The sequence below is a fragment of the Simochromis diagramma genome, unplaced genomic scaffold (genome assembly GCF_900408965.1).
Source record: "Simochromis diagramma unplaced genomic scaffold, fSimDia1.1 OVJJ01000596.1, whole genome shotgun sequence".
NCBI lineage: Eukaryota > Metazoa > Chordata > Actinopteri > Cichliformes > Cichlidae > Simochromis > Simochromis diagramma.
The window spans coordinates 7,007,270-7,034,073 of NW_024387245.1; the positions used below are offsets into that span (position 1 = coordinate 7,007,270).

Consider the following 26,804-nt stretch of genomic DNA (forward strand, 5'->3'; position numbering starts at 1 on the left):
TGCGTTCACGGGGCACACGCCCGCGCACACACCCTTGCTGGCTCGTAAACCGTATCAACCAATCGGCGCTCCCTCGTGAGGAGGGAGGGAGAGTTTTTACAGCCCGCTACAAATACTCGTGGCACATGTTTTATTTTAAGGTCGCCGCTTCAGACCGACTGAGAGGAATGGGGACCTCGTGGTAGTCAATAAATAAAACTTTCACTATCACCAGCAAGTCACAAAAAACTTCCTCGCAGCTCTCTGTAATTTTGGAAAGCTAAACACTCAGCACCTTGGAGATATAGCCGTGAAGAAACTTTTCTGCAACTTTTTTCAGTAAGCCAAAGAGGGGAAAAAATTCTGTGTCTGCAGTGGGGACATTAAAGTGTCCATCCATCCATCCATTCATCCTTCAAGAGTCCCGCTCGCATCTCTCTCTTCCTGCCACTTGCCAACATGACACGGAGATCGTGTACCATTTACGTGGTTGGGATCACCTGCGCCGTCCTGCTCGCGGTTGGGATTGGCTTGCTTGCAGGGCAAGTTTTCCGCACATTAATGAACAACCGCCTAAAAAAGGTAAAGGTAAAACACACACACCGTTATATTCTTCTACTTTTTAAAGCTCACGTGCATGCATGGCTGCTTGAATGAGTGATGACGTGCATTCCCCCCCCCTGTGAATGGGCTAATTGTTTACAAGGAGAGTGTTAAGAATGATGAACACTAAAATGATGCCATTGTCTGTGTGCCTGTGTGTGAGACCCTTACTCATTTGCATACCCTCCAATTCTCTTCACACTTTCCAACATGAGCTGTTTTTTCCTGTTGGTTTTATTGCATTCATTGTTTTATTGGTCATTAAAATAAAGTAATGTTTTATTTATCCACATCAGAAACCTAGGTGGATTGCGCTGAATAGAAACAAGAGTAAAATAGTTGTTCAGCGACTGTTCAAACAGACAGTGATGGGCTATGTGTCTCAGAAGGAGTGGCCGCGTGAGGTGGAGGGGGATGGGCCAAAAATGGGCTGTTATGGGTTAAGTAGCCTGTACTATGCAATCAGCACTTTCTCTTCTCTACAGTTACATAGCCTCAGTCCCAGTTCCTGTTGCATGAGCACACACATGACTATAAATACTTCTTCCTAGGAAATGACTGATCTAAAGAAATTCCTATTGATCTCTTATATTGTGATATGTATATCTTGTCCCAACAAGTCACTCCTCTTGTGCAAACAAGTTACTTTCTTGTCCACACAAGATAAGAAGTCAACTCAAACGTAACAACATAACTTTTCATTGACTTTAAATTAAGTGTAACAAGTTAAGATGCCGCAGCCACTCTAAACTAAAATATTAGCTGTATAAACTCTGTTTCAACATCCCACACCAGTGCAATGGGTAAGATAGAGCAAGTTTGGATAACTTGCAATTAATATGCTAATATGGAACTGCCATGCAAAGCTAATGGACGTCATGGCGGTAATTCTTCAGAATTAGTTATGTGCTGTGGACTGGCCTACAAAGTTTTACTATCCGCCTTTGTGTGTTTGCCGAGTAAAATCAGTCCCACCTTTGGCCATCAACGACTGTTGCCAGTGATGTTTAATGCCCTTAGTGGGGATATTAAAGATTCAATTAGTAATATGTGGAAAAATAATAATGAATACCTTTTGTAGTTCCCGGTATCATTTTTAGCGTTCTGTTTTTAACGTTAAATCTTCCTACTTTGTTTGTCATGGCAGTGACAAATGTGGAATTCATGGAGTTGGTTCTGATATTAGCTAATCTAACTATGCTAACTACAGTTTACGCTGGTCAAAAAAGTTAAAGGAAAATGTTTAAGTCAGAGTATAGCAGTCAGTTAAGTAGCAAAGGGGGTTGTTAATCAGTTTCAGCTGCTTTGGTGTTCATGAAATTAACAACAGATGCACTAGAGGGGTAACAATGAGACAACCTCCAAAACAGGAATGGTTTCACACGTGGAGGAAACAGACATTTACCTCCTCATCTTTTCTGACAGTTTTTTCACTACTTTGGCATTTAGCTAGAGTCAGTGTCACTACTGGTAGCTTGAGGTGATATGATGACCCTACAGATGTTGCACAGCTAGTCAAACTCCTCCAGGATGGCACATCAATACGTACCATTGCCAGAAGGTTTGCTGTGTCTCCCAGCACACTCTCAAGAGCATTAGGAGTAGGAGATTCCAGGAGACAGGCTGTTACTGTAGGAGAGAGAGCTTGAATCTAGATAAACTAGAAGGTCCTTAACCCATCAGCAGGACCAGTATCTGCTCCTTCGTGCAAGGAGGGACAGTTTCAGCACTGCCAGATTACCGACAATATGACCACCAGTCTGATTTCCACAGTTGAGAGCAGGTTCACCTTCAGTACATGTGAGAAGGAGAAGCTGCAGAGAACATTCAGCATCTCTAGTTTGGTGGTGGGATAGTTATGGTCTGGGGAGACATATCCATGGGGGGAAGTGTTACATAATTAATTTACTTATTTATAGAACTTTCTATAAATGCAGTGTATGTGTTGTCAGTGCTGAGAGGACGTTTTCCACCTGTGTTTGTGGGTTCCTTGTTTTTTTGTTCAAGTCAGTCGTTGTGAATTATAAAAGGTATCTTGCACAAACTTTGCAGGGAAGGTTCCTCAGTTGTGGTTTTAGCTTTACTGATGCATTAAATTTCATCAGTGAGAGGAAGAGTAGTACTTGCTTTTTAGGGCTGCCACAAACGATTATTTTGATAGTCGACTAGTCACCGATTATTTTGGCGATTAGTCGACTAATCAGATCATCATCCATTGGACTTACAGCGTACAGCTTATTGCATCAGCATGCATCTGCTCTTATATAACTATCATTAGCTTACAGCTTTAAGTGCTAACTAAAAATAAAGACAAAATGATAGTTTATTAAATTTTAATGAAATTTGCAGATTGTTTCGGTGAAGTTTAATAAACTCCTTGCTATCTAAAATATAACGGGACACTGGAGTATATTCTCGAGCATCTCACACTTCTGATAATCAGTTGTCTGCTTGACGTTTATTCAGCTGTGTAAAAAATATAACTTTGATCTCAGCCAAACCGATTTACTCAGGAACAAATAAAATACAAAAAAAAAGCCAAACAATGACATTTTTAAGTTATCTAAGTGACTTATATATGTTTAACCTGAGTAGCGAAAGACGGCGGTGGGTTTGAAAACGATTTGCCAGGAGTCCGGTGTTCTCACGGGCTCTAGTGAGCCTTGCCCCCGGCTAGCTATTGAGCTAGTGGGTAACAGACGTCTCCGAAAACGTCGGAGCGCTTTTGAAAATATGTGGTGTCTTGATAAACTGAGCAGATATTTGAGGTTTACACAGCTACATTCTCGCCTAAAAATATGTTAAAAGTTTATTTTGTGACCCAGAAAGAATAATAAGAGTAATATTAAAACTAACTAGCTGCCGCCATTGGCTGTATCCCAATTCAGGGTCTGCAGCCTTAAAGTATGCATTTCAAGGCCGATTACGTCACAGCGGCGCGCCGAAGGCTGTCCCAATTCAAAGGCTGCTCGAAATGCGGCCCTGAAATGCGTCCTTCATTTCCCTGAATTTTAAGGCTGTGGCAGTGTAGACTTTGTGGCCCAACATATCCCAGAATGCATAGCGCGGCGGTGGGTGTGGATAATTTTGCCAAAAAAAAACGGCGGATGAGGGGCGCCCGAAGAGTAAACTTTAAGTACTGAATATTATGTCACTTATTTATGTGCAAATGTTTAATAACGAAGAACATTAAGGTCAGCTATTGAACGGTGTATATTTTAAAGTAAAGGCTATAAAACCAAGTTAGTACAAACGTCACTAATGTCACATAACTTTGCCGACATGTGGCCAACAGTAATGTTTTAATCTTACAGAGAATGATCAAAGCTCATGTAGAAACAAACAAACAAATGAACAAAAGATTTTCTCCTTCATTTCTGTCAAACAAAGCTGTATGACACGTTTCCAGTTGTTAGTATCATGGTTGCTAGGCAACCTGGACAGCGCAACGGAGGCTAGACTTTCCCATTTCGCAAGCCTCGCACTTCCGGCCTTAGCGGTCTTTGAGTACGCAGCCCTTGAGGATCGTTGAGGCTGCGTACTTTAAGGCTGCAGACCCTGAATTGGGATACAGCCATTGTTGGAAACTGAGTTGGGCTGCGCTATGAATTCTGGGACAGAGCTACTTCTTCTTCTTCGGGGTTTAACGGCAGCTGGCATCCTTGTACATGCAGTGCTGCCATCTTCTGTTTCAGTCCGTTATTACACTCTTAAATCCTGCTACTTATTCCTGTGTCTTTTGGGATCTTACAAAGCTTCAAACGACGCGTCGACGATTTTGATAGTCGACGTAATCGTGACTAGTCGACTAATCGTGGTAGCCCTAATGCTTTTTTACTGTTGCTTATGGGAAACTCATACTTAGAGCAATGTTAACATCAAAATTGTCACCCACACAGACCCCAGTCAAGTCATCCCGTTTCAAGAGTTTTGTGGGTTTAGAGGATTCTCAGATGGTTTATCTTGAGTACCAAAGGTGAAAAGGTCAGAGGGACACAGCTACAAATAAACACACTGTCAGGGCGTCGTGCATTCAGTGAATTTATGTTTATTCAGCTGCCAGTCATAGTTCCTAGAAAAGAAAATCAGAATTAGCAGGTCATGCTTTTAAAAATAATCTGTATTGGCCAAGAACATTGCCATCTGTGCATCTTCAAAAGAAAGTTTGCATTCTCAACATGTAGAATAGCTACTGTTTTCACTTCCTTTAACTCTTGTTTTTTTAGCCATTGTGTTTCGTAGTACATTGAACAATGGTCTTTGATTTCTAAATGTTTTAATTAATTAAAGCTAACTGAAGCGCTTAGTCTTGCTGCATAAGCTTAAAAATGGGTCAGAAACTTATCAAATTGGACGGGTGCATTGAATGCAACAGTTTTGCGATCAATGTTTGATCCAGCATCTGCCCAACATTGAAAACATTTGTAGTAATGTTCATCATATCTTTAGTCACTGAGGTCCAGACATTTCCATGATTTCCAACATTTCAGATGGTGGAAAGTAGTGGAGCTTTCCCAAAAGGTTCACTTTTCCTTAATAATAGTGCGGACATGAAAGACCCATTGGCCCACAGTCAGTATTCTCATATGGCACACCTTCATGCTTGTTTTCATATCAAGACTTCATAACAGGTATCAGATTATTCTTCGCAGACAGTCTCATGGCTGACTTTAGAGGTCGACAACCATATGCAAGACTTTCTATTGATGATGTGAAAATTTTCTTTTTCTTTGACCGTTAGGCTTGGTGTGGAAAATGGAGAAAAAAACAAAAAGGTAATGAGCTGAAGATGAGCTTCTGCAGTTAGTATATTTTGATCACAGATGTCACAGAACTGATTAATGTCATTAAATTATTTTCACGCTTGAACAAGAAAGTTGTCAGAATTTTTAGTCGTCTGTAACAGAATAGTCTTTAGTGGCTAAATAACACAATTATGTGACATTTATATTAATCAGTAGCACGTCAGTTACAGTGATAAATATACTTTTGACTCAAAGTCTGGAGCCTTAAGAAAATCTCTATGTAAGTGGATTGCACAGTAGCTCTTTCTAAAAGAGGTTTAGGTACTTTAATGCCCATTAGTAAAACTCAAGTACAGTCAGTTTCTAGTCCAGAACAAAACAAGAACATACAGGCCATTAAGTTACTGAGGTCAAGAGACAAGGGGGAGGGTTGGTGGTTACCGTTATTCTGAAGAGGGGGGTCTGGGGGTCCTACTACATGCCTTGTAGTTAGGGCTGCCACAAACGATTATTTTGATAGTCGACTAGTCGCCGATTATTTTTGCAATTAGTCGACTAATCAGATCATGCATCCATTGGACTTACAGCATACAGCTTATTGCACCAGCAGCATCTGCTCTTATATAACTATCATTAGCTTACAGCTTTAAGTGTTTAAGGTATGTGCTAACTAAAAATAAAGACAAGATGATAGTTTATTAAATTTTAATGAAATTTGCAGATTGTTTCGGTGAAGTTTAATAAACTCCTTGCTATCTAAAATATAACGGGACACCGGAGTATATTCTCCAGCATCTCACACTTCTGATAATCAGTTGTCTGCTTGACATTTATTCAGCTGTGCAAAAACTATAACTTTAATCTCAGCCAAACCAATTTACTCAGGAATGAATAAAATACTAAAAAAAGCCAAACAATGACATTTTTAAGTTATCTAAGTGACTTATATATGTTTAACATGAGTAGCGAAAGACGGCGGTGGGTTTGAAAACGATTTGCCAGGAGTCCGGTGTTCTCACGGCTCTAGTGAGCCTTGCCCCCGGCTAGCTATCGAGCTAGTGGGTAACAGGCGTCGGAGCGCTTTTGAAAATATGTGGTGTCCTGATAAACTGAGCAGATATTTGAGGTTTACACAGCTACATTCTCGCCTGAAAATATGTTAAACGTTTATTTTGTGACCCAGAAAGAATAATAAGAGTAATATTAAAACTAACTAGCTGCCGCCATTGTTGGAAACTGAGCTGGGCTGCGCTATGAATTCTGGGACACAGCTTCTTCTTCTTCTTCTTCGTGGTTTAACGGCAGCTGGCATCCTTGTACATGCAGTGCTGCCATCTTCTGTTTCAGTCCGTTATTACACTCTTAAATCCTACTACTCATTCCTGTGTCTTTTGTGATCTTACAAAGCTTCAAACGACGCATCGACTATTAAATCAGTCGTCGACGATTTTGATAGTCGACGTAATCGTGACTAGTCGACTAATCGTGGCAGCCCTACTTGTAGTGTGTACTATAGTTTAAATATTCTTGTTTTATTGTCAGAGTACAATTTGGGTTACTCCTTTACACAGTGCACAACTCTGCTTGGATCAGCTGAGTTTTGTGATTGTGCTCTATCAAGCATGTTTTCCCAACAGAGAAGTTGCAGAGTATGCTGGTTAACAAGGTACAAGGTCAACACACATAACATAATGTTGCTACTCAGATATTAATTGATACTAAAAACAATTACTGATGCACCAGTCATTTCCAGCAATATTGATGCCAACAGTGTCATCATCACCTCCTTTATCTGACACATAACTTGACAACTACACCCAGACAAGCATGTGCACAGCCCTCGCTTTCGCTAGCAGATAAATACATGAAGAGCAGCAAAAAAAACTTGGTGAAGCATCATAAACATTAGCTATTATTTATCATTAATATAGCAGCGAGCAGAAATGATGAAAAATAAAACCACTCTATTAAACTGGGAGAGAAGTAGGTAGCAAATGTTAATGGTCCTGTCCGTATATAATATAAATAGTTATTTGTCTTAAATGTGATATCGTTGTCTTAAAGTTCCTGATTAAAGTTAAGAAAACTCTACCAGCAGCCAGATAGAAAGGGTAGAAGTCTACCTTAAAAATATTTAATCTGCAACAAAAATGTGATGCAAATTAACCAGAAGCACATGAGGTAACAGAGGTTATTCCTACAAACATTTGCACAGATCAGTATTCGGTATCAATATCAATACTAAGCTTGAGATGATAGCATTTTGACAACCCTAGTCTTTGGTTACCATCTTTAGAGTTCAGATTAGTTTCCATTTGAAAGACCCGTTTACAACAAGCTTCATCTTTCTGGTTCATGGTTTGTAGCTTCCACTTATATACCCATATTTAAGCCTGCATAAAAAAAAAAACTATTTAGTGAAGTGTGAAGTATTTTTTTCTGTAAAGTAATGTGATATTTTTCTTGTAAACTTCGCCTGGGTTGGGGTTGTGCATGACCAAACAGTTTCGTCATACCCAAGGACATTTCTCAAGAACAGGAAATCTTTATCGGGGGTGTTTTTGGCAGTTTTGGAGCAGTGGCTTCTTCTTTTGGATTAGCCTTTTAGTTTATGTCTGCATTATCTGTTTGTTTGTTTGACTGTATGCTTTTCATACAAGTTTCACACAAGACAGATACAAACTTAAAGCAAGATTTATATATATATATATATATAAAAGATGTATCGAGGTGACATAACTCAAGTGAGCTTCTTACCCTCTGGCATTACTGGACTGAAAGTGAAGTAATCTGTCTGTAAAAAGTAGTTGAAAAAATGTCTTTGTGTCTTGCATAAAGTAGATGTCCAAATCAACTATGGTTTGCTAAGATGAAATATGTGTAGAGGTTGGAGCAGTAATTTTTATAACTTATCCGGTTGTTCAGTCTGACGTCACTAGCCGTGTCTGGGCCTGAACTCCGCTGCAGGTCCATATATCAAACGATCACTATGGCATTACTGAGAGTTGAAAAACAGTCTAAAGTCTTTCATCTTTAATAAAATGATCAGCGTTCTGCTCTACCAGGTGTAACAATCGAGTTTAACATCCAGGCATCCATGAAAACGGAATTTATGACATTTAACGGAGTTAGAAGTTAGCAGGAAGTTAGCTCGCTAGCTTCTATCTAAATACAATATAGCATGTCCTGACTGCGGGGTTTTGGAAACAAATTAAACAAATTAAAATGAATTAATCCGGTTTTGGACCGGATTGTTTATGTAAACACATGTTCATATGTAAGTGTTCAAGCTCAAAATGAAAATGTTTGCATTTTCCCAGATGAACACTCTGGGATTTACCCAGGAGTTGCTATATATGATCATTGTTGTGGCTTTAATGGTAACATTAATTCATATCAAGTCCTGTTAAAACAAGAAATGAAAGTTTTGCAAAGTACACCATGTTTCATAAAAGAATTCTTCTTCACTTGTTCAAGCAAGTAGACAGATGTTTGTTAATAAAATGGCTGGAGAAGATATCAAGTTTCATTTTTAAGTGGAAACTGGAAAGAAGAATGTATCTGTGGGAGTGACACAAGCATTTAACTCACATGGAGACATACTCAGTTATCTGCTAGTTTGGCAATATGATATATTTCAGCTGTGTCAAGTTACTGCCTTTTCCACATTGCACCAGCATGAAGGGTCTCTTCCCATGGATACCCTCCCAGCAGTAGACTCTCTTTGTGTGCTAAGCCTCTTTCAGGTTGAAAGATTTATTGGGAAACTGGCTGGCAGCCTCTCAGCTCATATGTGAGTCAACCAGGGTCAGTATAAGTGACCCACTGGTGAAGTGATAATGAAAAATGACTGATTCCTGAAAGGAAATTTCACCATCATTACACAGACTTCACTATAGTTTCTGACTACTGTCTCGTCTCTGGACTTTCTTTTGCTTAGTGGTTTTATTTTGAAAATGTTAACCTGCTTAATAAAGCTGGTGAAGGTGCACAACTTGCAAGTAAAATAAGCTTATTTGTATATTAACTTAGGGAAATGTTGTGGCCAACTTGTTAGTCATACTCATGTAAACCTCGTGAACCTCTTTGCAGTGTGAGGGGAAAATCTTTCACTTAAGAATTTAAACATAAATATTTAATTCTGCACCACCACGATGCTTCCTTCCACAAGTTTTACATAAAATTTAGAGGTACGTGTTGCACGGTCATCAGAAATGTCTTCAGCTTTACTGGAATGAATTGTCGCCCTTTAAGCTTTACGCCTGTGATCACCAGTGTTGGTCAAGTTACTTGAAAAAAGTAATCAGTAACTAATTACTGATTATTTCCCCAAAAAAGTAATCCCGTTACTTTACTGATTACTTATTTTCAAAAGTAATTAATTACTTAGTTACTTAGTTACTTTTTAAAAACACGATTTACAACCTGAAGAGGTGATAAAGCGATAGATCTTTCAGCCCAATTCTACTTTTTCTACATAATCCATCATACAAAATGTAATCAAATGGAAAAGTCTCTTTTTTTTTAACTTGTTTTATCAGTTTTAATCTTTTAACTTTATGCATCAAGCAAAAATTTAATTATATGCAACATTCTCTGACTTGAATAAATTAGTTTAACATTTAAACCTATTTTCTACACATTCCAGCACATAAAATAAAAATATTTTTTGTGTTTACACTCACTCTTTCAAATAGATGCAAGTAAAACACAGCAGAAAATAAATAAAGTCAAAGACTCAGCGGTCCTGTTGCTCTATTTTCACCTGTAAAGCAGGACTGCGGTAGGCGGAGGTTTACCCTGGTGCAGGTGTGCTTCGGTCAGTTGAAGAATCCTCAAGTTTCTCTGCTAACAATTACGTTGTTGCGCACTCGGTGCTTGCGTGGAAGTTTAGGGGTTTTCTTCCCACACACGATGGACGCTAATGTTTTTGTCACTTTTTATGGAATCAAACTCAAAGTAAGGTCAGTACTTCCACGCTTTAAACGCTGCACGCTCATACTCTCTCCCACAATCAATATGTGATCCGTTGTTGCTCTCCACACAGCTGTTGTCACTAACGGCGCACTTGCTTATGTCACTGTCGTGAGACATTCTCGCAAAAAATCACGGTTTTAGTAACGCAGTAACGCAGCGTTACTATGGGAAAGTAACGGTAATCTAATTACCATTTTTGCAATAGTAATCCCTTACTTTACTCGTTACTTGAAAAAAGTAATCAGATTACAGTAACGCGTTACTGCCCATCTCTGGTGATCACTGCTTCATTTTGAATTCTTAGTTTGATATATTTAGCATTGAGCCAAACAAAATTCTGTCCCGGATAGAAATATTTGTGAGTATAAAGCTACGTACCTGAATTCGCAGTGGGATGATGAAATTAATTAATATATACAAAAATATGATTTAAATTTAATTTATGAATATAAATTTAAAATGCATGGATGTTAGTAATTGCTGTATGTGTGATGATGTCTGTGCAATAGTGATGGGTCGGTCGCGAACGAAATGGCTCTTAGAGCCGAATCTTTGACGTGAACGACACCAGCCGGCTCCTTATCACGAGCCGTTCTGTGTTTTCTTTCTTTCTCTCACCCTCTCTCTCTCTCTCGCACTTTTTTTCTGCTTCACTCAGCATGCGAGCCTTGTGCTTTACGCTGGGAAGAGGGGGGAGGGGCGGTAGTATGGGCTCAAAATGTGGTCATAAATATTTTGTACTTGTAAATCGGTTTTGTACTTGTAAAAAAGATTTGTATGTGTAAAAAAAAAAAAATTTGTGCATGCGTAAAAAAGATTTGTGCGTGGACTTAGCCCAAAAAAAACCCTGCAAGTTACAACTACGAATTTTGACCCTATTTTTCTTCCTTTAAGCTGATTGGTCAATGTCATGTCAATCATAAATTAAACAATCCAATCAGAGAACAGATGGGTTTGGCTGTCGGAGGGGCACTTTTTTGAACTGCAGGTCCTTGAAGGGTAATCTCTATATAAATATCCGATAGCAGTTAGGTCCCCTTACTTTCAGCAGCTGTTGAAAGGATAAAGTTGTGGTATGTCAGTGGTTAGAAATACCATTATTACTTTAGGATTAGTTTAACACAACGTCAGGGCTGACCCGGGACCATTGCTGTGAGTCACAGTGCGCAGCATAAAAGTCCTTTCACATCGGACGCAGGATGTGCTGCTAATGCTAATTGCTAACTAAAAGCAAAGGATCCAGAATTTGTTGCTGGCTGCTGGGCTCTGTGGGTTTTTGCAGCAGCTCTACCTGTACTAGATGCACCTGCTCCTTGTCATTTTTATCTCTGACTTTATGTGAACTACAAGAGTTTGTGGGGTTTTTTTTGCTAGTTCTTCAAATGTTCAATAAAAACATGTATGCTAATTCATAACGAAGAAAGCTTTGTAATGAAGACTGTCATTTCCAAAACACTGCCCCCCCTGCGTCCACAGCGCTGTTGAAAAGGCTGTGGAAGTCCCTGTATTAAACACGTAGTCCTGTGACACAAAAATCACCAAACTCGGACGACCACAGAGTGTTTTCCTTCGTGGTGATGAAGGAAAACGCTGGGTTGGCATGTAAAAGGGCATTTATTCCCTTCAAAGACCTGCAGTTCAAAAAAAGCGCCCCTCCGACAGCCAAACCCATCTGTTCTCTGATTGGATTGTTACATTTGTGATTGACATGACATTCACCAATCAGATGAAAGGAAGAAAAATAGGGTCAAAATTCGTAGTTGTAACTTGCAGGGTTTTTTTGGCTAAGTCCACACACAAATCTTTTTTACACATACAAATCCTGATTTACAAGGACAAAACTGATTTACAAGTACAAAATATTTATGACCACATTTTGAGCCCATACGGTAGTTACGCTCAGTAGCACAGGAACAGAGCAGGAGGGAGAGAGAGAGAAAGAGAGCCAGGGATAACAATGGCACATTAGAAAGGTATAGTACTCATCCACAACTATTTTCAGTTGCGGATGATAAAGGATACAGAAAGTTTATTCATGCAGGCCCATATGACAGAGGATATGCATCTTCTTTTTGTTTTCATATTTTAATTTATATTTAATTGTGTTGTGGTTTGCAGTGTTTTGTGTTGTTTCACTTTAAATTTGTAAAAGGAAAAAGCTGAAAATTTAAATAGTTAAAAGTTGAAATGTGAATAGTTGATTTTTGTATTATATGATTTATTTCTTACATTTTATGTGGAGTGAATAAATAAAAGTATATTTACGGTGGCCCCTAGAGACAAAGCACATACAAACCCTGAAGCACGTACAAACTCCAAAACACGTAAAAACACGTACAAACTCCGAAGCACGTACAAACTCCAAAACATGTAAAAACTCAGAAGCACATAAAAACTCAAAACACGTACAAAAGACAACAGAAGTGCTCCAGGATGCTAGGGGCAGTGTTGAACTTTTGTTACCTAGTGGCTACACAAGCCAGCAAGTACCAACGACCGGATTTGGTGTGTGGTAATAACAGGTAAATGAACTTTTTTTTTAAAAATTATTTGACTATATAATATATTAATATATATATTAATATATATTAATGAATGCTTGTGTATAAATACACAAACAATGCACATATGCTTTCATGCTTTTAATTGTGTAATTTAAGTGATCTAGGTAGCTCTGTTTTGGAAGTTCAGTTCATGCTAGAAATGTGTTTTGGAGTTTGTACGTGTTTTGTCTCTAGGGGCCACCGCATATATTTATATATAAACATATATAAATAAAACCACTTTCTTTTTTTACATTAGTAATTCCTTTTGTGCATAATTTTATATTATTGTTAATAATAAATTAATTAAAGCAACAAAACAACCTGAAGAGCCGGTTTGGAGCCGAAAGAGCCGGCTCTTTTTAGAGAACCGGCTCTTTCGGTTCGGCTCACTAAAAAGAGCCGGAAATCCCATCACTACTGTGCAAAGTTTTGCTCAGATTGGCCCACCCATTCAGAAGAAAATATATAGATATGTATACACACATATACTGAAATCATTATACTAAGATTTAAGTTGCAGGATTGTCCCAAAGTCAAACTTCCATCCTTTGGTTGTGTTTGTGCCAAACCATAATTCTTCACTTCTGCAGTTTGATTGCAAGTGGGTTTTATGGACAATAGAAAACTAAATGGACCTTGATATAGTCTCGATGGTTTAAATAATATCAGGGCTGGTCTACAGTTCTTTGTTGGGCTTTGTTGAATCTTTTAACCACTACTGAGGCAAACCCATTTAGAGCCTACAAAGCCTGTGCACCATGACTGGAGGACTTAATGAATACTGTGGCCTCCTGCTGTGCCCAGTGTTGTTCACATCTATGTATGTGAATGTCTGCACATCAAAGCACTAGCTTTAAGTGTATTTATGTAATCACCTGCTGCATGTGTTTTCATATGGGGAGTGGTGTAAGGAAAGCAGTGGTAGATACTGAGATAAGAGGGTTTTTTCTGTTCCTGTTTTCCATGTATTTTAAGTGCGATGCTGGGAGGTTTACCCTATTGATTGTTCAAAGCATGAAATAAGATCACAGAAAGACCACGCTCTCCCTTCCTCAATCTAAGGTGACAGCTTTATTGTCCTTGGCCACTCAGCTAAACCTTTGTCTCTGATCAAGTAGAGGGGACCGCAGAGGAAGAGGGGGGAGGAGTAAGAGGGGGTGAGTATTCCCCTAAAGCATCGAGCAGTTCTGGACCTATTTCTCCAGCTATTAACTTTAAGATAAATCTGACACAATTAGGCCAGAGTGAGATTTTCTCTTAATGTTCTCTTGAAAGAAATGCTAATCCTCTCAGAGCCTTCAGTTTTTTGCCTCTTTCTTTGCCAGTATCTCAAAATGTTCCTGCTACCAGCCAGAGCATCGTTGTCCGCAGGCAATGACGTTTGCTGTGAGAATGAAGCAGGATAGTTGCCTGTGTTCCACCTCCAGGGCCTCATAAGGGCTCAGTACTGAGGAATGTGGCTCAGTTCATTAAGGCTGGAGTTCTGCACAAACAGTGTGCATCCAGCTTTCTGCATCACATGATCGGTTAGCGGCTCTCCCCCAACTGCCTGTTGCCACAGGCAACCGCTAACAATTGGAGCAGTGGAAGGGCCTCCCCTCATACCATTCATGTGTGCAGTCAGTGTTCTTGTTTTTGCCGCTCAGACAGCATCTCCCCTCCACGACCCCCTACGGATGATTTGTTGTTACTATTTGTTTTTACTAGGAGCACATTGTGGAAACTTCATGTTCAAAATGTGTTGGCTGTTGCAAAAGTTTCCACTTTGTGCAGGAAATCACCTGAAAACCACATAAAAAAAATGATGTCAAACTCCATATTGAATAGAAAAATGTTTTAATGCAGTATGTAAAATGTGCAGTCAGCGTTTTTATATTAATTACTCCCAAAAGATTTGCTTTTCACAACCATATTTGTGAGTTTGAATTACATATGATGATGAGTTTTCAACTAAAAAGTGTTTCTTATGTCTCAACAGGAGATCGTGTTGGTAGAGGGCAGCCGCGTGTTTGACTCATGGAAAAAACCTCCCCCTCCTGTCTACATGCAGTTTTACTTCTTCAATATGACCAATCCAAAAGAGTTTCTTGCAGGGGCAAAGCCAGAAGTTAAACAGATTGGACCCTACACGTACAGGTGAGAAGCAGGAGCAGAACTTGTCAACTTCTTGTTGACATGAATGTTAGCAAACAGATGTTTATGGTGAGTGTAAAAAAAAAAAAGTCTTCTAAGAAATCACTGAAATCACACAATCTGGTAAATGTGCTCTGGGTAGAGACTGTAAATAAAAGATGGATGTAGCCACGGGGACATGACAAGTACCTTTTTGACTCAGGCTACGTCCACACGTACACGGGTATTTTTGAAAACGGAGATTTTTCGTTAACGGAGATTTGCCGTGTTGTGGCGTTAACGTCATTTCAGATTAACGCTGACAGCACTAGTGGGAACAAAATGAATATGACTGCACATTTACGCTGACATCATTCTAGTGCAAAGACAAGTGGAAGCAGACAAAAACAACAAGCACGCATGCTACAAACTTTACCCGAGTTAGACAGCTGTTAGCACGTGATTCTCCTTATGGGGACCTGATATGTTTAATATGCTGCTGAGAATATAGCCCAGAAGAAGCGCATAGTATAGCTTTTAATATGGAAAGAGCCATTTCTCTGTAATTAACTCTCTTTTCCAAAGATGAGTGATTTCTCGATCAGATAGATTTATTTTTTTTATTACTTTGTTGTTTCAGCAACATTAAATTTAAAAACTGTACTTTTGAGTTAAAATATATATTTATAATTTTAATAAATGACAAATTAAAAAGGCGTGAACATTTTTTTTCTATATCGAAAAAATATCGAACCGTGACACCAAAGTATCGAACCGAACCGAACCGTGAATTTTGTGTATCGTTGCACCCCTAGTATTCAGTATTATTCAAAATGATTGTGTGAGTCCGTAACCTTACCATGAACGTGTTTATAGAGGTTTGTCTTATCTGGGACTGTAAATCTTTTTGCAATTACAGCTATCGCCATCTGGTGAGCTACAGTTTGAATTCAGATTTTTAGGCACTTCTATAAAGGCTTATTTTTTCTGGCTATAAACATGGTTTATTAATGCTGTAAAATTTGGCAATTGTGATAGTATAAAACATATTAAATATATATAATACCACTACTACTGTGTTACCATATACTGTGCATGTTGAATTTTTGCTTAGGTTTTCTAGGCTGGGCCACAGGTCATAACCCTCAGGCTGTGTCATGTGGCCTTCTGCTTTTCTGCTTCCTCTTTGCGATCTATTACTTTCGTCTTGTCTTGTCCTTTTTTATTTTTTTGTGTGGGTTGCTAGTTTTTAATCACTAGTCATCAAAATCCTGCACTCAATTAAGCCCTAAATGATGATAATTGCTAAAGCACCAGAAACGTTGCAACAGCCAACATTGCGTGTCAAGATAATCTATTCCTAGAATGTCATTTTAACAGTTTTGGGTTGGTTAATTTCAATATGATGAATGATAAAACTGTTGCTTCACAGCAAGAAGGTCCTGAGTTTGACTCCCCAAACTGTCTGGAGCCTTTCTATGTGGAGTTTGCATGTTCTCCCTGTATCTGTGTGGGTTCTCTCTGGGTCTCTCGCTCTCTCCCACTGTCTAAAGACATGCACTTAATGTGCTTAGGTTAACTGGGGATTCTAAATTGCCCATAGGTGTGAATATAAGTGTTAGTCCTGCGTCGCACTGGCAACCTGTCCAGGGTGTTCCCCGCTTCTCGCCCTATGATACCTACAATAGGCTCCAGTACCCTCCACGACCCTGATAAGTGGAAGAGAATGGATGCAGGGATGGATGAATGGTTGCAATGTTGTGCTAAAATACAAATGCAGTGCTACGTTTATGTGGTCTGCGTTTGGGGATTTTAAATGACACTCTTTTCCTGTGTTTGCACAGGGAGTACAGGTACAAGGACAACGTAAGTATGGTGGCAAATGGCAAAATGGTCTCCGCGTATAACACGAAAAGCTTTGTGTTCCTGAGGGAGAAATCTGTGGGTGATCCAGCTGAGGATAACATCACCACCGTCAACATCCCTGCCTGGGTGAGTCATGAACTGAAAAAGTAGAGGAAAGTGGAAATCCAAGTGGGTTAAAGAGGACTTTATGTTCTCTTTGTTACTGAACATTGTTTATTGTGTCCTCATTTCCATCTCATTGTCCACCACCACCTTCCACCTTATCCCGTATTATTAGTGCTAATTTTTTTTCCTCACAACTGCTTCCGTTCCTGTCTCCAGGCTGTCATGAACAATGTGAAAGGTAGTTTCTGGAAGGCCTCCATGGTTTCAATCTGGATGAACTCTCTCAAGAGTGATCTGTTCACTACACGCACTGTGGATGAACTGCTTTGGGGCTACAAAGATCCTCTGCTGGTTCGCGTTGCTGGCACCAAACCTGAGGTGGAGACGGTGTTTGGACTCATGTACAAGGCATGTAACAGCTCTTTACAAGTAATATAAAGCTATGAAAAGAAAGTTGTCAGAGCAGATCCTCCATGAAGTCTTGAAGATTTTTTGTTTCTCCAGAAATAACATTTGAAAAACACGTTTTGAATGTTTGTTTGTTTTTTTTATTTAGAAAAATGGAAGCAACAACGGTGAATTTATCTACCACACTGGAGAGCAGAACTACATGGATTATGGCCGGATCGAAACATGGAAAGGCCAAAGGTAGTGCTGATGCAGTCTCACGCAAACACACTCTCCCTCTCTGTCTTCATCCAGAGTGATGAAATTTTATTGGGTAACCTTTGTATTAACAAGCCTGTGAAATCCTTTTTTTTCTACTTTTTTTGGCAGTAATAGAGATACTGTCTGCCTGCCTTCATCCTGATCTTTGCCCTTAACACAGAGCACAGAGCAGGATATCCTGATGCCTTAAAAATGGCCTTTACTGAACCTTCTTATCCAGTTTTATTGTCTTAGGTCCCCTGGAGCCTCTAATTACGCTTGTGCTCCTGGGTGTTTTTTTTTTAAACTGTGACTTTCAGATAAAAACACATTTGATCATCAAAACGTACCACTGCAATTTACGGTTATTAAGATGAAAACGATAAATTTGTTTTCACTGGACGGGATTATTTTGAAAACGAGATTTGTTTTCTTTTTTCTTTTCTTTTTTTCGATTTTAAATACAAGCCTGCACATTCCAAAAGCCTTTTTTTGTTGTTTTGTAGGGAGTTGACTTTCTGGAGATCTAACTATAGCAACAGCATCGTTGGATCAGATGGAAGTGCTTTCCACCCCCTGCTTGACAAGGATGAGCGCATTCACATCTTTACTCCAGACCTGTGCAGGTACGGTTCATCACCACAGTGCACTCCAGCTCTTTTGGTGGTATGCCAACCACATTTTATCCACTGTGGCGAAGTTTTGTGCACCAGTTTTTATTTTTTCTGTACTAATGTTTAGTTTAGTTTTTAGCTACTATATACATAGCAAAACCCAGACCTTTTTTATTAAAAATTCCATTCTGTGACCATGTTTTTTTTTTCCTGTAAAGTTGGTCTTTTTTTTATCACAAGTCTGTGGGGAAAAGCTAATTTTTGGAGAGACCCTCAAGTGGCCATTAGAGGAACTGCAGTTTTGACTTTATTTTCCTGCTCTTGGAGCTTGGCTATAGCTAAAAATTACTGTAGCTGGCAAACAGGAGGAGGGAAAGGGCATCAGCTTTGACGTTAATTTTATTAGTCATGTGGTAAAAATAAAGTGTTATTTCAATTAAAGAGTTTTTCAGTAAAACACATGTAATGTGGTTACCATGGGGACCTGTGTGCCCCTATCTGTTTACACTTGGTGTCCCATTTAGGACATTTTACATGGGGATTGCATGTTCTATTTCTGGTACATGACAAGCAGACCAGTGTGGAGGCTTTCACATCTAGTATGGAAATAATGTCCACAGCCTGTGGATCACATGGTATGTTATTTTAACATCCTGATCACTTACAAACAGCTCAGTGGGTGACCTCTCTTTGCTGTTGACTTTTCTGCTTAAAGCACGAGGACTGTTTGAAACACTTAAGTGGCATTTTCCAGAAAACACCATGAAAAGGCTTCCTTATTAGGAGAGTTTCCGTCTGGAACATGAGGGACAGGGTGAGAGAGGGAATGCAAGGACAATTGTGGAATAACAGAAAATAAGGAGAGAGAGAGAGAAAGAAAATGCTTTTAATGCTTGATGATTGATGGTAAGTGTTACGTTGTGCTAAGCACAGCACAAGTATTTCCTCTTGGAAGTGTTTGTGAGAAATGTTCTCAACTAATGCTTTTGGGGAAATTTATTATGGTTCCTCCAGGATTTCCAGGATGTCTTTAGAGACAGTTTGACGACTGCTGAGAATTGCAACGAGTACCAAATTTAATCCCAAACCTTGTTTGTTGCAAAACAGACGTGCTGCTTCCCTAGTCTTCATAGCAAGAGTTTGTCCTTTAGAGAGCACAAGCTGTTTCGGACGTCTTCCTCATGTTGTTGAGCGTGGAAAGAATCTGGAAAGTCGGAGTGGAATGGTTGCACCTTTGACTCTGATTGGACGTGTGTCAAAAACCCCTGCACCAAATATTTACAAAGCACTTTCACCTACTTGTTCTTGGCCTGGTTGTGTCATCATGGCGTCTGTGTAACTGTGACTAAAGGGAATACGCCCCCTCCCCCCTTTATTGTACTTACTACAATCATTTGAAGTGGAAGTGCTCCATTAATACATGACGACCTTTCACACAGATCCTCAGCCCTATGTATAAGTCACTCGCTTAACATAACTTTGTGTTTAAAACGCATGTTTAGTTAAAAGAGAACATCTGGGACTGCATAGCAGCAGAATTCCCATCTGTGAGCTAAACGGGTGGTGGCCTCTCGGTCCAGAAACTGGCAGCTGAGCTACAAAGAAAAAGAATTGGGAACATGTGTCATTGTTCGAATACCAGCTTCACCATCCTTTTGCTCATCATCATTACTGACTTCATTAGAGGGTTTTATTTCATTTAAAAATGTTGAAAAAAGAAAGTCAAAAATACACGAATATTAAATGACAGAAATAATAGACTCTCTCATATCATTTTAATTTAACCAGCCCTGTGACACTTTTTCAAAGCCTTCATTCTGTATTTAGTGGTCACTCAAACAAAATTGCATCGCAAATACATTTTGGTGAAGTTACGTACGAGCAAGAACCCTACAGAGGGCTGAGTTTAAAGACACCCTAAAAATGAAAGCAAAGAAATTATGTACAGCAACTACGCAGCAACTCAGAGGTTTGCTTGGTAGTAGCCTGACAACATCGGGGCGTGCTCCTAATGAGATGACAGATGGTGCCCTGGGGGATGTCCTCCTAGATCTGACCTCCTGTGCAATCTGAGGTGCGTAGGATGGAAACATAATCTCACAGAAGTGTTCTGTGGGATTTAGATCAGGTGAGCTTGGGGGTCAGTGGTAACAAATTCTTCAACCTTCAAGACCTGCCTCCATAGTCTCTGCACATGAGATCGGACATTGTCTTTCACAAGGAAGAACCCAGGAACAACTGCAACAGAGTGGTGGCTCCAAGGATTGATCCCGACACCTAATGGCATTGCCTGGTCAGTAGATGTCTGTGTGTCCCCCCATGGATATGCCTCCACCTGCTGTGATCTGTGAAAAGCACAGATCTCCTGTGATAGACCTGCCAATTCTGGTATGCTATGGCAAATGCTAATCAGGCTCCACAGTGCTGGGCAATGAACGCAGGGCCCACTAGAGGATTTCAGGCCCTTAGACTGCCCTCATGAAGTCTGTTTCTGATTGTTTGGTCAAAGACATTCAAACTCTAGGTCATTTTGTAGCAACCCGTTCCTCTTTGCACAAAGGAGCAGATACTGGTCCTGCTGATGGGTTAAGGACCTTCTACTGCCCTGTCGAGCTCTTCTATGGTAACACTGTAATAGTTCTCATTCCTAGCAGTATAAGGCCAAGGATTTTCACTTGGCTTTTCCCAGGAAGGTCAAGGGAAAGGTCTGTACAGTATTGTTGCACGATTGGTGGGCTGCACCCTCCCAACCAGCTGGCAGACACTGTATAGAGTGCTTTGTTCTCACTAAGACTGGTTGGGATTCCCTCGACAGGACAAAGCTGCAGATATGCAGGGCAAGGATGAACTGCTCTCAGTTCTCTTGGATGTTGGGAAAAAAACCACACACACATTTAAAGATTTCACAGTGTCTTTGCTCCCAGTACTAAAAGAAGGTTAACACCACAATATATCATTTGTCTTCCCTGCTCCCCTTACAAGTCTAGATTTACTGATGAAGGAGCCCCAGCAGGATTTTAGCATATTGTTGAAATCAATGTCAGTCATCTGGTTTCCTCTTTGTGTCTCTGCTGAAAGTCAGTCTGCAGTGTTTTTTTTTTACTTAGTTCAAACAGTCTCTCTTAAATAACATAACAGAACATTTCTCATGATCGCATTGCTTGTTATGAAGTTCCTCACCAAAGGTGCAGTCCTTAAAAATATTAGTTTGAAGTATTCAGCATTCACACTCGATCATGCTGAGAATTTCCAGCAAAGTTCCAGCAGTCATGTGTCACTATGAAATGCTGTGCTCTGAGTGAAGTTAATTGTTTTTGTGCAATGTGACTGTTCGCTTTATTCTCCAGGACCATCTACATGGAGTTTGAGAAAGACGTCGAGGTGAAAGGGATCCCAGCCTACCGCTTCACACCTCCACCCTCTGTCCTGGCCAGCAAAGAGGAGAACCCGGACAATGAGGGTTTCTGCGTCACCCCAAACGAGTGCCTGGGAACTGGCGTCCTTAAAGTCAGCCCCTGTCGGAAAGGTAATCGGTGCAGCACAGTTTCTCTCAGAAACTTTCCATGCATCGGTCATGATTCAGCACCAACATAACCCATTTTATTCTTTTCTCCAATTTCTTTAATAATGACACAAAAGCTTTGCTTAGACTCAATGTCCAATGTAGTAGCCATTAAATACTAATGGCTACTACACTGATATCAATAAAGTCCTTCTTTTGTTTGTAATGCTAATACCCCCCTAAAATACCCATGTGACACAGCTCTCCCCACACCTCAGGCGTCATCTGACATGACTGACCCAGTAGCAGAGTGGGCGGTAAGCCCTGTCACCTGATTCTGCCCTTGAATATGACCGGGCATTACCTCAGTGTTCATAGCTCAGCTGTGCCTCATCTCTCCATCCTGTAAAATCACAGTACTTGTGGTTTCAACATTTCTTTTACATATTTAAAGTAAAAAATATGGAATGTTTTACATGGTCAATGCAGTTGATGGCCCGTACTGCACCTTTCTGTCACAGCATGCAGCCATTTCTAACTAGTTTCACAGAGTTATTCCAGCAAGTGAACGTCGAGCCCTGTTTTTTCTCACGTCAAGGTTTTATTGTTGTGAAGCGATACATTTGAAAAACTCCGTGCTTTGCTTCAGAATAATGTAACTGTGCCAAAGATTAAAACAGACGTCACAGATTGGCGTTCTAAAAAGGATTTTCGTTGTCCACTAAAACAAATGGAACAACTGCAGTTCACTTCAAAGGTAAAAGTATTTTTGAATGTTGTTTAGCCATAAAGAGAAATTTGATTGCGTGTTTATGGCCCGGAATTAAAGAACAAGCACAGTAAATAAAGGCCTCTATAAGTATACCAGTATGTGTGTGTGTTAGCACGCCCGCATTGACCTTGCCAGTTGTCATGTGAACAGCCTCTCAGGTGACTGCGTGTGTCCAATGTTTTTGTCAAACGTCTGTTGCTAAACAGGAGAGCAGGAAAACTCTCACCTCTGCCCCACTTTATCAGCACCTCTAACTGCCCCCCTCCTCTCATAACTGTCTGACTTTGTCGCTGCTGCTGCGGGGACACATGGTTTTTCCACCGTTGGACCATTTGTGTTTGCTTGGGCCACCCACCAAAAATGTATCACTCGACTTTAAGATTGCAAGTTTGACCGAGGTGATGTTGTAGGAACGTGAAGTCCTCCATTGACAATATAAGGAAGGAACTCAGAAAGACTAACAAGAAATTTTATCTGGATATCAGCTGCCGCCTTTAATTGCTCACACAACAGGGGTTATTGTCTACTTGTGATGATTTATTGTTTGTTTTTGTTTTTCTTGGACCCCAAGTAACATGTTGCGTCCCTGTCAGATCGTATCTCACCACCTTCTTCGCCTTTTGATCTGTTTTGTTATTGTTGTCATGCCTTGATTAGATCAGACTTCAAACATAAAGGAAATGGGGCATTAAAATGTTTTCTGTGCTGCCGCTTTAATGGCAACAGTTATGTCATCTTTGTGGCGCTTTGCTTAACGTGTGTAGATTCGCCATAGTCGTGTGAAAGAGGTTCGAAGGTTTTACATAGGAGACATAAAACATGATCTGAACAACAGCACATGACTTTTCTACTCTGCTTGAGCACTCAAAGTGCTTTATACTACAAGCCTCGTATCTATATAGCATTGAGACAGTCACGCTCAATTCAGGGTTCAAAATTTTGCCCTGAGGATGTCTTGGCATGCAGATGGGAGCTGCCAGGGCTCGAGCCACTAACCTTCCAAGCAGTGGACAACATGATCTAGATCCTGATCTCTCTTCTTTTGAAGAGAAGAGGCTTTCTCCTTTTCTAGATTGGGTCAGTTTAGTGTGAAATGATGGCCTTGCAGCAGAGCCGTGCGGGAGCTCGAGTCTTATTAAACATTTTTCATTTCTTCTCTCAGGTGCGCCAGTGGTTGCCTCCTTTCCTCATTTCTACCTGGCAGATAACAAATATGTGGCTGCCATTGAAGGACTGTCACCTGAAAGGACGCATCACCAAACTTTTCTAGACCTAAACCCGGTAAGTCTTCAGGCTTAGGGTCAAACATTAAGATGTACTGCTACGCCACCTAGTGGTGGAGTTCTGAAGTGTATCTATGTTTATATACATTATTTTCTGACAGACCACTGGAGTGATTGTACGCGCTCACAAAAGAGCACAGGTGAACATCTTGATGCAGCGAATCCCTGGATTCCCGTGAGTAACACACACTTCTGTTGTTGTTTTAAACGCATGCGTGTAGGTGCTGTTTTTGATTACCAACCATATTTTTTGCTGCACTTTTAACAGGAACACTAGATCCCTGAATGAAACAGTATTTCCTGTAATGTTCCTCAATGAGGTAAGTGATATTACACATGCTGAAACACAGGAAACTCCTAGATCCTTATTATGAGGTGCAATAAAGAAATTAAACAGTATGTCAACATTTTGAAAAAGACACGTGTTACTGAGAGTTAGATGATTATGTCGGTCCAGCTTAGCTTTACTGAGCTGAGTGTGACTTGGAGTAAAGATAGAAAACAGCTGGAAACAAGCGACCTGGCTCTGAACTAATGTAACCGGCACAAGGGTGCGATGAGCAGAGAGTCCAAGTAGTAACTGTCTCCCAGCCAGGAAATAGTCCTGCCCCATAACCTCCCTAAAGACACAGCTTTGTGTTTTTTCACATGGGCCTCACAGCAAGAATGTCCTGTTTTAGAATCCACCAGCCTGCTGGGGCTCTTCTGTGTGGAGTTTGCATGTTTGCTTGCCTGCATGGGTTCCTCCCTCGGGACTCCTCCCCTCACACTGATTGAGCAGTTAGAAAAAGACAGACAGATGGGTTTTGCATATAAGCACTAAACACAGTGCTTAGTAACACAATTAAGTTGTGTTTTTCTGGTGGTATTACAGCAACTAGTGCAGGTTTCCAGTTAAGATAAGAAGAAGCCCAGCTGATTCAAATTAGGCATTGCCAAGCAAATTTGGTGTTTTCCACTGAACATGTATCTCTCAGCTGTGTATCCAGTCTCAAAGGGATTTCTTTTCAAGAGATTTAGACAAGGCCAACATAATCAAAAGTAGATTTGGTTCCCAAAAGTCAAAGCCTGGCTAGATTTTCCCACATTTTCAGCCTTGATGCATTAGTACGGATTGGTTTCTTCATCTTCTGTATGCTCAGCTGAATTCCCCTCTTCCTCTGATGGATCTTTTACTCTCTCTCTCTCTCTCTCTCTGAATAAACAGAGCGTGGAAATTGACGATGCGTCTTCAGAGAGATTAAAGAAGCTTCTGCTGATTAGCAATTTGGTGTCCAACTTCCCTCTCGTCATTGTGGGACTGGGTGTTATTCTGCTCATGGTCTTTGTCATCCTCCTGTGCCGGGCTCGCAAACAGAAGGTATGAGACTGCTTCTTGCTGAGTCCTAACAACTTACAATTTGCCTGCTCCTAATAAGTCATAATTTTTGCACAATTCATTCAGTTGCTTAATTGCACACTAATAACACCGAGCTTGTGTTTCTCACTGTGTGTTCCTGGGCAGAATGAAGTTAAGCGCATTGTGTTTACCAAGCCTCTTTATGCTGTAAGTGTTGCTGCTTTATTTTATCTGCTTTATTTATTCATTTACTTTGGTTATTATTTATCACCTAAGTGCCTTTTTTCATTTAATCTTTCATTGCACAGCTAGACCAGTTTCACCTGACTTAAAATAACTCTGCTAATGTACACTTAATGCATTGCATATTAATACTGCCTGTCTTTTTAATTGTTGTGAGATGGCATGATTAAGGGGAACCAACCACTTTCCATTACAGGTATAACTTTACAAATTGTAATAAGACCTGATTAGTTTGTAATGCTGCTTTATGTCCTTAATGTCCCTCTACAGTCGTCCGCTGAAGACGACACCGCTTACTCTCCAGTTAATGATAAAGAGAAGGAGGATCCCCAGAATGGAACCTACATTGGTCTGACACCTAAGGCTAACGTGGAAGCTTGAGGATGAGCAAGGGGTCTGTCATAGAGGGCTCAGGTGAAGAGGATATGTTTTTAGTCTCAGATGTCTTGTATTATATGCTCTTAGGTTTCCTTAGAGAGCGCTAAACTCTATTCCCAGACAAACAGTGTTTAGAACACAACAGTGGCTTCTTCTAGCTGCTGCTAATTATGTAAAAATAGTTGTAAACAGTCGTCCAATAAGCAGAGATGAAGAGTGTGCTCTGTGGTGGTTCTAAAACAGGGGTCCCCAATCCCAGTCCGCGAGGGCCGGTGTCCCTGCTTTTAGATGTGTCCTTGATTGATCACAGCTGATTTAAATGGATAAATTACCTTCTCAACATGTCTTGAAGTTCTCCAGAGGCCTGGTAATGAACTAATCATGTGATTCAGGTGTGTTGACCCAGGGTGAGATCTAAAACCTGCAGGGACACCGGCCCTCGTGGACTGGGATTGGGGACCCCTGTTCTAAAACAATCACACCCTTTAAATGACGGAGGATCAAAACTGCCAAAATTAAGAAGACATGGGAAAAAAATGAGTAAATTAAGGTTAATGGAATTTATTACATTATTTACAATGCATTTGTCATTTGTAAATGATTGTGTTTGCTTTTGTATTATTTACCTTTGTACTATGGCTCCATAGTAGAGTTGTTGTGATTGACACCTCAGTCACACTCAGGCCAGAAACTGGTCAGCGACCCCCTGGCAACCTCCCATATTATTTACATTTGTCATAATTATTCTGTTTATCTACAATCAGATTTAATTTCATCTCTCTGTTGGCATTTTTGTGTTTTTTGAGTGGGTTGGGGTTACATTACGGCTAACAAGTAGATTTCCTGTTTTGGTCCCAACTAGCCAAACAACAAAGAACCACTCACTGCTTAAGGAATGGAGAGTGAAAGTGGACATTATATTCTGGTTGTTTTTGTTTTTTAACGTAACATTCATTGTTGCAGCCAAAGAGACTGCTTTTCCCAGACTGTCTTTATTAGACTGTTTTAAGTGTCCTTGTTGTCCGCTGAGTTACTGAGTGTCACTAGTTAGCTAACATAAGCTAATGTAAGTCTATTAGCAGCAACCAATCC

The 26,804-nt window shown here is 40.1% G+C and overlaps 1 protein-coding gene across 2 annotated transcripts; it reads left to right on the plus strand.

The window, feature by feature from the left end:
- The first annotated feature begins 145 nt into the window (after positions 1-145).
- LOC120747520 (lysosome membrane protein 2-like) lies at positions 146-25,820 on the plus strand. 2 transcript variants are annotated; one of them, XM_040053468.1, is made up of 13 exons: positions 146-561; positions 14,829-14,986; positions 16,807-16,954; positions 17,150-17,341; positions 17,490-17,581; positions 18,088-18,207; positions 21,543-21,721; positions 23,632-23,750; positions 23,854-23,927; positions 24,021-24,072; positions 24,960-25,112; positions 25,257-25,298; positions 25,605-25,820. In XM_040053468.1, the coding sequence occupies exons 1-13, from the start codon at positions 439-441 to the stop codon at positions 25,713-25,715; spliced, it is 1,563 nt and encodes a 520-aa protein (XP_039909402.1). In that variant the 5' UTR covers positions 146-438; the 3' UTR covers positions 25,716-25,820. The 2 variants fall into 2 exon arrangements, with proteins under 2 accessions (XP_039909402.1, XP_039909403.1); XM_040053469.1 differs by lacking the exon at positions 25,257-25,298 and having other exon boundaries at positions 147-561.
- The last annotated feature ends 984 nt before the right edge of the window (positions 25,821-26,804 follow it).

Coding starts and splice junctions, on each gene's coding strand:
- LOC120747520 (XM_040053468.1), top strand. CDS start 439: ATGACACGGAGATCGTGTACCATTTACGTGGTTGGGATCACCTGCGCC. Junction 14,987..16,806: donor ATTGGACCCTACACGTACAG/GTGAGAAGCAGG, acceptor GTGTTTGCACAG/GGAGTACAGGTACAAGGACA. Junction 25,113..25,256: donor GCCGGGCTCGCAAACAGAAG/GTATGAGACTGC, acceptor GTTCCTGGGCAG/AATGAAGTTAAGCGCATTGT.